Source organism: Lipophrys pholis (assembly GCF_963383615.2).
Source record: "Lipophrys pholis genome assembly, chromosome: 1".
NCBI lineage: Eukaryota > Metazoa > Chordata > Actinopteri > Blenniiformes > Blenniidae > Lipophrys > Lipophrys pholis.
The window spans coordinates 15,097,305-15,110,547 of NC_137635.1; the positions used below are offsets into that span (position 1 = coordinate 15,097,305).

At 43.4% G+C, this 13,243-nt stretch overlaps 1 protein-coding gene across 2 annotated transcripts in view; it reads right to left on the bottom strand.

Moving 5' to 3' along the window:
* Positions 1-13,243, bottom strand: part of dnah9 (dynein, axonemal, heavy chain 9) — a gene marked incomplete at both ends in the record, with an annotated part of 175,720 nt that overhangs the window by 54,885 nt on the left and 107,592 nt on the right. For both annotated transcript variants that reach the window (XM_080460910.1, XM_080460909.1), the window contains 6 exons: positions 548-736; positions 2,965-3,084; positions 4,032-4,226; positions 5,585-5,815; positions 6,376-6,555; positions 7,807-7,887. In XM_080460910.1, coding sequence (XP_080317036.1) covers positions 548-736; positions 2,965-3,084; positions 4,032-4,226; positions 5,585-5,815; positions 6,376-6,555; positions 7,807-7,887 — 996 coding nt within the window. The remainder of the gene's footprint in view (positions 1-547; positions 737-2,964; positions 3,085-4,031; positions 4,227-5,584; positions 5,816-6,375; positions 6,556-7,806; positions 7,888-13,243) is intronic.

Genomic DNA, 13,243 nt, shown 5'->3' on the forward strand with positions numbered 1-13,243 from the left:
CACAACACAAGAGACCTGAGCTAATGCCAGCTAACTCAATTCGAAGCCATACTGTCAGGGTGACTTTGTAAAAACACCCATAATGCAACAGCTATAGGAAAGGCTTTGGGAATATTTCACCGTAATTTGCACCTGAAGGTTTCACTGAAATGTTGAAATTGGAGTTCTTTCGGTAGTAATCGTTTGTTTTTATGAAAATATAGACATTTTCAACTAGTAAACTCTGCACCACAACAACGAAATAATAAAAATTTTTGAATTAAAGATTATTATAGCACTAGTTTACAAATCCGGCCCTTTCAGGATGAAATATGCTGTATGTGGCCCCTGACATAAAATGTGTTTGACACCCCTAATTTAAATGAATATGTTCTTTCCAAATTTTGACAGTTGCACTCTGGAGCTAAATCTTTGTTTGGTTGATATTTGTTAATGCTGTAGTAATATTCTTTTAAGGTTATTATCAATATCAGGATTCCACACTGGAAATGAAGTTCTTGGAGTGCCCATGTAAACAACTTCACTCAATGCGTCATAATCCACCAACCTGGAGCTGACTGAGATACGGCCTCCAGGTGTCGTCCATGAGCTGCAGCCTGTAGTGTTTGGTGAAGTAGCCCAGGTAGGAGATGAAGGCGGTGATGAGGAGGACGTCCCCGCACAGAGTCCTCTCCTGCTTCTTGAAGTTTTCCACGGCCTCTGCCCAGCGAACGTTCTCCGAAGCTAAACCGCCCACCTGGAAAACACAGCGAGAGGATCGTTCATCTCCTTCGACTTGTGTCGCCGCAGCATATTCCCCATAGGCGGCGTGTAAAATCAAATCTAAATGAATCTCTGGCAGCCGTCGACGACGCACCGGCCCGCGAACATCAAGGAAATCTTCTGAGCAACAATGACTTGCTGCTTTTCAAGTCGGTTTTTATTAGGTTTTCATATCCTTCATAACCTGCCCGTGTACCTGCATCTCTACTTTTTACTGCGGCGAAGATCCGATTTCCCTCCGGGGATCAATAACGTTCACCTTCATATCTCATTTCTTCTAAACTTGGGAGGCCGCGCCACTTCGATGGAGACTGCAAGTCTTCTGTATGCATTGCTGAGACGGTGTTTGATTCAGCATTTGCATGGATATTTGGGCGGAAGGACGCAACCTTTTGTATCTCCGCTCGCTCCTGTCAGGCCTTTTTAGAAGCTCCCTCTGAATAATTTTAATTATCATACTAACACCACAAACACTCATCTTTTTGTTTTGCTTCTGTCAGCAGGAGATTTACACTCTGCTTCATGATGGTGGGATTTGTGTTTATAAATATGTATATGTTTCTGTGTGCCTGTGTGCAAACATACGTACAGTACCACCTAAAGATCCACAAAAATAAAAATAGGTGTGTAAAAATGCTGATAAAAATGAAACATACGCCCAGGAGTAATGCAAAATCTGCTTTATACACAGCTTATCGGGAGGAGTTAGTCTAGTTTTAAAGGCTGATGGGAATGTACATCATTGCAATCTTTCTCGACAATAAAAGTCCCACAAACACAAACGGAGGGCGAGAATGACAAGAACAAATGTTTTCCCAAAAGAAATTCATCCTGAACAGTGATTGGCTGGACTTCGAACCCATATCAACTTCCAGTACTGGAATGGATGGATGGATGGATGGATGGATGGATGGATGGATGGATGGATGGATGGATGGATGGATGGATGGATGGATGGATGGATGGATGGGCGGACGGGCAGATAAGTGATAGCCATGAGTCATTTAAATTAATTTATTTTTGAACACATAGTTTCCATGCTGGCGCTGATGTGCGACTTCCCAATCAAAAAGAAATACTGAGGAATTAAAAAAAAGCTATTTTTAGTTGTATTCAATCAACTAGCTAACATATCTGCCATCACAACCTTCTCCTGCTGTCTCAAATGTTCCCATTCATTTGGACTACTTGACCTGTTGCACTGCTGTTCGCATCCCACCCCCGGTAACACGAAATTCATCTCCAAACCACCCAGATTAGACAAGAAGCAATAAATCATCCTGGACAAATGAGACAAATATCAGGATGCAACATGCCCGTGTTCATAACAAGCTAAACTAATTGGTTACAGGGCAGTGGATGTGGACGTTAATGGACCTTTCAGTCAGGTGTAATTTGTGTTGATATTAAAAAAAAAAAAAAAAGGAGAGAAGAGCTGCCAGGATAGATGTCTGAGGAGCGTTTGATTTGTCTTTTAGATGAAGCGATGCTGTTTGGATTAATGCTAAGGCTTCTCCTGTCGGGGTAAACAGACACAGAGCGCCAGTTTGATCCACAAGCTGATGCTTTACATGAGATTGGGCAGGCGACTCAGTCTGTTTGGACCAGTAGTGTCCAAAGTATGGCCCGCTGGCCAACTGAGGTCCAGAAAGTATCATCAAGTACCATTTAACGTCATTTTAACCACACGGCCAGTTATAGTGGGAAACTGCGAACCATGGAAGAGTCACAAAACCTTTATCCTCACTAAAAAGGTCACAATCTGATGAGTCTCTTCTCCTGGAAATATTCATAAGAAACATGGCAACTAATTTCTGAAAGTGTTTTTGGTTTAATTTGTAATTTAATACTTTAATTAACAAACTTTTGGAAATTCAAATGTCATTAGAATGACTTTCTTTTTCTGTTAAGCTGTGAAAGCAATATTTTATAATTTCTTATGTAAATTGGAGCTCTTGTATAATTTTCTGTAAGTGGCCGACATTTTGGGTGTCTTGTTTCCATAAATAAATTAATGTTTGCAGTTCTTAGATTTCATGACAACACGGTGTTTTCTAGTTCTGGTAACCATGGCAACCAACTATATAGAAGTTACTTAGCTGTGTTATCTTCAATTTTTAAGTGGGAAGTGGGTGAAAGTCCAGGGAGGGAGACCTCTGGACTAAGGTTATCGGTTCCATGCTGTGACCCCCTCCGTCTTACCAGGCGGTTGGCGAGCGAGATGGTTCTCGCGGTCGACTCCGCCTCCTGTTGGCACTTGAGCTTGTCGGCGGTTGCCTGCTCGAACTTTGCCGTCAGCTTGGCCAGGTTCTCATTAAGAACCTGATCGTAACACATAAACACAAGAGAGAACAAAGAGTTAAAACGCAGGATCCTCAAAGAAATACAAGACGACTGAAGTTGGGTAAAACTCATTGTTCCCTTCCGCTATGGATTTATTTGGCGTATGGAAGCAATTAGCACAAGGACAAACAGGATTAATCCGCGGAGAGGCGTGCAGGTTCACTAGATTAGTCGGAGGATTGCTAATTCCCCTCGGTTCTGAATCCGCGCTCTCCCTGACTGAAGGGGGCCGGGAACACGACGGCCGGGAGTCACACCGGATCTTATTAAGAGTCGTTGCTCGGCTGGCAGCGGGTTTTTGATGCGAGTGTCCCCGAGCGCGCCACCCCCCCCCCCCCCCCCCCCCCCCCCCCCTACATTGCCACCGCCCCCTACACCCTCTGATGTGCTGAATGTCAAACGCAGCTGAGAAACAATTATTTACAGCTGCTTTTATCAATAGGGGGGTTTTTAGCTTGATGGATTTGGTTTTAGATTAACAGCGAAAGCCTTTAAAAGCACTTACAGCAGAATAGCTTATTGATGGCGCGCCCCGGCGGTATATCACTTACCCAAAGAGATCGTGTGTCAACCGTCACTCACACGTTGATAAAATAACTCATATCCTGAGGTGTTTTTTTTTAGCTTCTGCAGCAGTCGGTGGCATCAAATTCTTATTAAGTATCTTCTGGGTTTGATAGAGTTGTTGACATTTCTTTTAACTTCTGCTGACTTTCTTCCTCGTCAGCCAAAGTTTGAAGTTTAATTCAGGTTTTTCTTTTTTTCCAACGATAAGAACCAACAACATCTTAGAAGAACAGCGAGTCCTTTCTTTAATAAAGCCGTTTGGAAATCCTCGGGATTTGACTTATTGAAATTGTCTTCTCGCGGAAACTTGTGGCGCGGCAAACAGAACTTTTCATTTCCTGCGCCCGTGGAAGGCTTACGCTGATCTTGCTCTTGATGGCGGCAAGCTTGTCCTGCGCGGCGGCCAGCTCGGCGTTGGCCTTGCTCAGAGCCTGCCGCTTGGGCTCCACCTCGCAGTACACCTCATAAAACTTGACGATGTTCAGGACCCAGGAGCAAAGGCCGGCCGCCGCGTACGACTTGGAGGCCACCAGGTCTGGCTGGAACTCTTTATCCTGGCAACACAAACACACACACACACACACACACACACACACACACACACTTGCTCAGGTCGGTGGGAAAATGTAACAGGTCTGCAGAGACGGGCCAGATATAGAGTCACTGTGATAACTGCAGATGAATATGCATGCTCTGACATACATACATACATACATACATACATACATACATACATATGCATGCACATCCCACACACAGCTTAACGCACGGGGGAAAATAAAAGGTGAACATGTACTCATACGTGCTGGAATAAACACAAACAGATGTATGTGTACAGCCGAGGATGTGTGGTGTTGAACAGTGTCAACACGAGCAGCAGTGCAGGAATAAGTGGAAAACGTCTACAGCGATTAGTGAGAGGAAGAGAAACGTGTGAAGAGAAGAATGTGACCTCTGATAGCTGCTCTTCTGCCTCTTGGACACTTTAACACACACACACACACACACACACACACACACACACACACACACACACACACACACACACACACACACACACACACACACACACACACACACACACACACACACACACACACACACACACACACACACACACACACACACACACACACACACACACACACACACACACACACACACACACACACGCGGATCTTTGTTTTATGAAAGACTGCACAAGCTCACAGCATGTACGCTGTGTAACAGTTTACATTTAACATACAATAATAACTCACCCCAGAGTCTTCCACTCATATTCATTCACAGATACAGTGAATTACAGTAATATTTGTTCATAATGTTTGATTTCATTATAGGTTGTTGCATTGGTCCCTGGAGAAGTGGGTATAGTCTAAATTCTTGCCTTATTTTAAAGCAGCCATATTTTCTTACTTTACCCCTGGAACATACATAAATATGCAGTTTGAATGTAAACAAAGAGGAAAGTCGCTCTTCTAGCCCTTCACACTGACAGCCATGCACCCTGGTTTCAGCATCATTGCGACAAGGTAGCTAACTGAATGTGCTAACTGAAGCAAACAAGATTTAATTCTTTTGAGTCTTTTGAAAAGAAAGAACTGAATGTGTCCACTTAAAAAAAGAGTCAAAGTTTTAGGTGTGAATTTATTATACTTTTTTTTCCTTTATCTGCTGTGCTGACAGAGCTTAAATTCGCTCTGTTGAATGGCCTAATCAGGGCGGCTGTAAAAATTTGTAACGCCTAATTTACTGGTTGATTTTCTTCGGCTGTCATTTGGACACAGACATAATGTGCCACTGTCACTGTAGTCGCGTCCCCCCGCTAAGATTACGAGCCATTAGTCTACGCCGAAGCAGCAGACGCCGCGAGCGTCGTCTCTGCTAAGCGGGGGCTAATTGCAGCGCTCACCTGCAGGTAAGGCACGATGGCCTTCAGGCACGCATCCGGGATGTTCTCCTTGTTGAAGTTCACCAGACAGTCCAGGAACGCGTCCACCTTGGCCATCATCACCTTCGCCGCCTTCCAGCTGCGGTCTTTAGGGACTTTCCCACCGGGCGCCATCAGCACCATGACCGCCGCCGTGACGTTGGTCACCGCCGCCACCGGAGACCCGAAGGACTTCAGCTCCGTCAAGTTGTTCTGAAGTCAGCGGAAAAAGAGTGTGACAGAAAAAAAGAAAAGAAATGAGCCGTGATTTAATTGAGTTTGAACGGCACATCTCCGAGGGGGAGAAAAAAGGAGAGAAAACGGAACGGATTAGGATGAAAGAAGAAGAACCTGTGCTGACTTTGAGAAGACAACAGAGAATTCTAATTAGGGCATCTTTAGAGAGCGCCGAGCGGTGATTGAACTGTCTGTTCTGCCTGTTTGAACAGAGAGCACCTTTTAAAACATGGAAGGTGTTTCTGAAAATCCCCAAGGCTGCTCATAAACCTTCACGGGATGCAGGGATGAAGTAAAATGTCTGCCGAACATAGGGAAGACATCATTTCTTTAGCTAAATCCGACGATTCAATAATCTTTTATGGAGTTCAAGGCCTGTGTGGACATAACTTCTGAAGCATGGAAATCAAACATAGAAATGAAAGAAAAAGAACGTATCCCCCCTGACAAAAAAAAAAAAGAACAAAACTGAGAGAGAGAAAAGTATGGCGAAGACAATCGATGAAGCACAGTGAGGGAAGACAAGAGGGCCTGACCTTATTGAGGGTGTTGAGGGCGTCCTGAGCGGCGAGCAGAGCCGGTTCGGCCTTGGCTAAATCCTCCTCGCAGTCTCTCTGCTTGCCGCTGACCACCACGGCGATGGCCGCCACCTTTCGCTCCTCCTCGTCGGCCACCGCCTTCTCTCTGGACACCTTCTCGGTCTCCACGCCGACCACCTGCAGACGGCGGCAGAGGATTTATTCGGTTTAGGTGGAGTCAGTGGCTTTAGCAAACACACTGCTGGGAAAGACGACGCTCTAAACAAGCGGAGGTGTTTAAAGAGGATAATCCCCGAGTGACAACGGCTGAGAGGAAGGTCACCACGTATGGAAATGTTAGGGCACGTTCACGCCGCAGGGGAATGCGACCCAATTCAGATTTTCTTGGCTCACAAGTGACTGATATCCGACATGTTTTGTGACCGTGTAAAAGCTCCAATTCCGATTTTTTAACACCAGACCCTGGCCTCGTTCATACGTGGTACCGACTCCAATACCTTTCTACATGCGACTGCCTCGTCATTGACGTGCGACGGACGTCACAGATAAGCGACGGACGAAGAGGCTCTGTCAAAATGTTAAAAGCTGTGCTCTCTTTTTTTCCTCATTCCCCTTTTCTTTCCCATCATCATTTTGTCTAGATGTTATCGGCTCGTATTTCACAAACACTTGAAAATGGATCTACACACACTGACTAGTGTTGCCAAGAATGGCGGGTATCCCCCAATTGGGAAGGCAAATTATCTTCTAACCTTATTTCACGGGGCACAAAGCCCTTTTTTAAGGAGAATAACATTTATGTTGTGTTTTATATGAATCAGTCAAAAAGAAAAACAAAGAGGGTAGCATGACAGTTCTATGGAATATGCCTTTTCTATAGTTTTTAACATTACTGCCGCTTACGTGTAAACAGAAATCGTCTCCAAGACGTTGCCGGTAAATGCAAAACTTTTCAAAAAAGAAAATGCGAAAACATTTTTCACACAGAAACTATTTCCTAATTTCATGCAAGGGTTTTTACATGTCCTGGTACAAAATTCTCATCCCGAGGAGTTGGTGCCAAAAACAAAAATAGTACATAATGAAATAGAATAACAAGAGTAAAATGTAAAATAGAAGAGAAAAATGATATAAATTAGGCACAATGTCTTTAGTGTGTAAAATGGAGATATCGCACCGGTTTCACTTTTTAATGACATTCAAATTTAAGCATGAATGGAAGTCTATTAAAAGTTAGGTTGGTACGCTCCATATATTAATTATATTAGTCATTGATATTACATTAGTAAAGACAGAAGTCCTTAAAAATGGCAATCACACTGGATGTAAGGGGACAGAAACACCAACATTTTCCAACGTCTGTGATTTGCATTTGGAAAATTGCATTTTCAGTTTAGCACACGCTGACACATTAGATTTAGTTCTTGCCTGAATCAGCTTGTCGGCGTCTTCGTTTTTCTGCTTGAGCTCCACTTCCTGAGCAGCCAGCTTGGCCTTGAGCTCGTCCACCTGAGAGGAGACAGAGAATATATTCATGAGAATGTTTTTTTGTTTTTTTTTTGCATAACAGTGGAATCAAGGTGTAATGGAGGCAGCGAGTCGACACCAATTGACAATGGGTGTACCAGTATGACCACCAATATTTATGTCGGTCCTTATTTTGCTGCCAAAACAGCCCTGAACCTTTGATGTAAGAAATAAATAGACCTTTGAAGAGTATTGGAAGTAAGTACTGAAAAATGGGAGACACCACCCACATCAATGACCGTGTGGCCGGATCACTGTTTTTCTCCCTTGGCCAACATCTCACTGCGGATCAAGAATACCACCAAAAAAAGCTGTTTTTCAGTCGTCTGTCATCCATTTTTCTGCTTCTCTCACTTCAACTTTGAAGACAAAATGTTCACTTGCTGCCCGATATATCCCACCCACTAACAGGTGTCATGGTAAAGAGATAATCAGTGTTATTCCCTCCTGTCAGTGGTCGGATTGTCATCGCCGACTGGCGTATATAGTCAGTTCTACTTTTAGGAAATCAAAACTTGGAGGTTGCAAGAAAGGCCAAAAAAGTATTCTCTTACAATCTGAAAATAGGGAAAACAATAGCATAATTGGTCCCTTTTGCACAGACATCAAGCGCTTTCTGTGAATGCTCATCTATGCTGCATTCCCAGGAGTGTGGATTAGGTTACAAAGATCAATCCATCTTCGATGTTTGTGACTTGAAGAGAAACAGATGGCCTTGCTCTGTCCAGAGGTGAGAAATACACCTGTTGATCAGCTAATTAAAGCCTTATTTCAGATTGATTTGCACAAAAACAGGAATATGAGCAGCTGGGGGTTCTGATAAAAAAACATCGGTATCGGTAAATGTCCAGGGTGATTACGGTTTAATTTCATATGACAAGCATCTGCAGTCCGAACACATGCAAAAGTTTCACTTTAGGTTCTTCCATCGGGGAGGCGTTTGATCAGTCCTGAATTTATTCAATCCCAAAGAAGACTCTTCAGCCACAACAAGAACAAGGATTCTTGTGGCAGATGGTGAAGCCCCCAACGGAGCCCTGATCTCGGCACTACGGAGCCAGTCTGGGATTACATGAAAGATAGAAGACATGGAAAAGACAGCCGACATCCACACAAGAGCTGCAGCAAGGCCGAGATACTGGGAACGACCTGCCTGTCAAATGCTGGAGGAAAACAGTCGAGGAGAAGTGGGGCTGGGCTTGAAAGAGAGAGCCTTCACGCCACATATTTAGACATGATTTCTACCTTCCCTGCAGGTGGTAGAACGTTTTAATGCACACTAGATGAGTCAAATGATTAGTGTGAGCCACTGTGGCTTCAAATCTGTTCCTAAACTCTCAATTATAAGGAAAAAATGGAATATAGTCTCATTACATCTTTTCAAAATCACTTTTATTGACATATTATCAAACTTATGTGTAAAAATTTACATTTAAAGCACAATTTGCGATCTGTAACATATTCCTTCAAAACTGCATGTTTTCATGGACACTGAAGAATCACTAAAACTGTTGCAAGTCTTGGCAACTACGACAGAAAAAGCTGATAGATCCTAGCAACCCTTGCATCTCATCGAAAGTCCTTAAAAAGACGACGTAGCGACGTAAGTGTCCTCACCGTTAGGGGTAGCGTACGCCACGTACACTCCTCGGTAAAACCCTTGGAAAGCAGACATTGCGTCAAAGTAGATAAGAACCTTCACTGAATTCCAACAATAGTGCACGGTTTAAAATGTAGCACTGAACCTATAGACTCCACTTTGCATTTGTAAAAAGTGTAAAATACTTTGAGTTACTGCAGCATCTACTCTGTCCTCAATAAATGAAGCTAATGATAACACTAATGCATGAAGACGAACCGCAAATTCAAACTGTGTGATAAATCATTAAATGTTGTTCAGAAAATGACCTTATTAGTATTCAATCACTATCGGCTTTAGTCTGTCTTCGTCAAAAACAAAGGAAACAGCAGCAGATGCCATCGCTGGTGAACGAAGCGGCCGGTGTAGGAATTGGTAAAAGTTTTAACTCCAGAGCAAAACTGAAGACAAAGACCAGAGTGGACACACAACACAACACGGAGACCCCAAACTGAGATATCACTAACGCTGCCATGGCAGATACCTACGTCGTTACTAGCAAACTCGCTCAAACATGGCTTGATGAGTTTGTAAAAACTGCAGAATGCAACAGCTACAGGAGACGTTTTTGAGGCATTTCATTGCATTTTGCACCAGAAAGTCATTTAAAATGGGCTTTTGTTTTCCTGAGAAATTGTTTTTAGCCAAAGTAGAATCATTTTCATCATGTACACTCTGCGCCACAACAAAGAAAAACTTTAAAGTTTAAATTTGAAGGTTATTATGGCCCGATGTTACTGGTCCGGCCCACTCAAGATGAAATGAGAGTGTCTGTTGCCCCTGAACTAAAATATGTTAGACCCCCTTGATTCTAGTCTGTCTTGAAGAGAGAGAGACGTAAAAAGGTAAGGTGCTTAAACTAGTCGACAAACCACAAAAATGGCGGGAGGTATTCGCAACTTGTAATTGAAAAGTCTGATTTGAAAGTACAGACTGTACTTGCCACATAAGACCCAAAAGAGACTCTTGGAATAAATATGAGGTCACTGTCTAGCAACCAAATGATGAGTCATTTTTGCCATTGCGTGAACAATGATTATTACTCAAGAGGACTTTGCCACTTTAGGATGTCGTCTGTCCCCCTGCTGTCAAAAGTCAAAAGATATAGCGGGCGGCAGCAATGGCAGATCAAACTTTTAGCACCAAAGTGGCTCCAACTTTCAGAAACCTAACTTCAGAGACCTGACTCCAACCCAAAGTTCCCTTTTCTCATTTTAAAGAGTCCTCAAAAAAAAAAAAAAAAACACTATATATACGTACGAGACTGACTCTGAAGAGCTGTATAGTATCACATTGTCTGGGCGGAAATGAGGAATGGGAATAAAACAGGAGGTTTGATCAGTGGGAACATTCGAGTCCCAACAGTAAGCAGGAGGTTGTGTTTATAATTGGGGGGAAAATCCAGATGGACGTGTCTATGATTAAAAAGATTAGGAAGCTATTGACAAAATGGGCCACAATGGCTCAGTGGGTAGCGAAATAATCATAAAGTAAGTTTTCTAAGTAATTGCAGAAGGTTTTAAAAAAAAAGTTGACTTGAACAGAGCATAACAAATGATAAGAAATGTAGTCATTCTATCATTTAGTCCAAAGGTGTAGCTGATATCAACAAGCTGAGATGAAACAAAACTAGATAAAGGTCTCTGAATGACCACCAATGGTATAAACTCACATGAAAAATAATTTACATTAATCAAACAGTTTCTAGTATGCCCTACAAATAAAACTAACAAAGCAGGTGCAAACTGGTAGAGGACAGAAAAAGGACCAGTAGTCCCGGCAAAGACAAGCGAGATAAATGTCTACAAACACAGACTGGACCCTACAGAGACATTACACCAACCAACAAAGCCAAGAATTTGTTACCAATGGAATATTTTATACTGCGCTTTTTTCATGTACAGTGCTCTTTCTCTTTCCCACTAATTTCCATCTGGTATGAAATATTTACGACTGTCCGTCATTTTTCCCGCGGGCTCACCACCTGCAGGAAGGTTCTTAATCGGTGCAATGCGATCTCGCGACCTGGAAACGGATAAGCGGGAGAAGATGGATGGATGGATGGATGGATGTCCGTCATTTTACATTTTAAAATAAAGTCATTTTGAACTTGCATGGAAGCTATTTACCGTGGCTCAGTCAGCTTCTTGCATTGCACGTATAGCATATGCAGATAATGCAATAACTATGACTCACCGCTGCACTGCAGACAGCATTAGCTACCTCTCACATGTCGTATCATCTAGTTTGCGACAAAAACATGTTCATTAATACGAGCAGAGCAGTCAATAGAACATCGGGTTAGGCTCACGAACAATCTATTTTTGTCTCATTAAATGCTATAAGCAGCAATGGTTGTGTATATCACGGACACTAATGAATCCATCGCTATCGTCTAATTGAATCTCTGAGGCGGTTTTGAAGGACCCATCATTTGTTTTTGTTGTTTGTATCATTGTCGGGTCTTATTAGCGATGCAATCTCGGATCAGGGCTCAATGGCACTTTAATTGAAACCTAAATGTCTCGTCAGTTCTTCAAAGCGAGAAATGGGATTCGGTGGCTTAGGGAAGTCGAACAAATAGGCTCCGCAAAGGGGCCTAAACCTTTTGCAGATAACATTTTATGCGGTGCAGGATTGTGCCGTGGACCACGTACGTGACCTTTAATCTATTACTGAGGGGGCGAAAAAAAAAATCTTAGCCTGTCCGAGCAGATAAAGGGGCAGAAAAAAAAAAAGATGAATGGCAAGCAGATCTGGGGAAAAGAAAAAAAAAAAAAAAAGGCTTTTGGATCAAGAGCCCTTATCAGCGCACGTGCACGCACGCACGCACGCACGCACGCACGCACGCACGCACGCACGCACGCACGCACGCACGCACGCACGCACGCACGCACGCACGCACGCACGCACACACACACACACACACACACACACACACACACACACACACACACACACACACACACACACACACAGGAATGCATAGAGCAAGGACGGTCGTAAAGAGAAATTAAAGCCGTTACAAACTCCTCATAAGTCCCGGAGAAACAAGGCTCCGTATTACCGTCCAGCTCAATCCCAACGTTGCACTGGGGAAATAAAAACAGGCCGTTTCTCATGCTCGTCTTTCAGCTAATTAACAAACTGGAAATCGGGCCGGAGGGAAGGCGGACCTTCCGAACAGCGGCAGCGGCGACAAAAACGACTCCGCGCAAAGGATTCGTCGAACGTCTGACGAGCCCCGAATGAGCCATCAGAATGATGAATAGGCAGGAGGAGGGGGGAGACAGGAGGAGGAGAGGGATCAACTAATTGGTGGGAGAACATGGGTTGATGTTCAATACAGCTGAGTTTCCGCTGTATTTATCTGCTGCGGCAAGAAATCAGAGTACAAAGCTAAAAAAAAAAAAAAAAACAACACACTCTTGGTTTCCCTAAACGAGAACACCCAGTTCTTGAGGCGAGATCTGACTTGATCAGAGCGAGAGACGGCTCATCCTTGTGTGTGGGTAAAATTCCACCGCCGCGAGTTTGGGAGTTTGGTGTTTGGCTCGCGATGCAGCGGCGGCTAAGTATAGCTTCATTCATGCAACAAAGAGACATCTGGCAGTTTGTGTTTCAGAAGGAGGGTGTTTCTACTATTTCCAGTTATCCCTGTAGGAATTCTACCCTCATTCGCGAAGGATATTTTAAGAC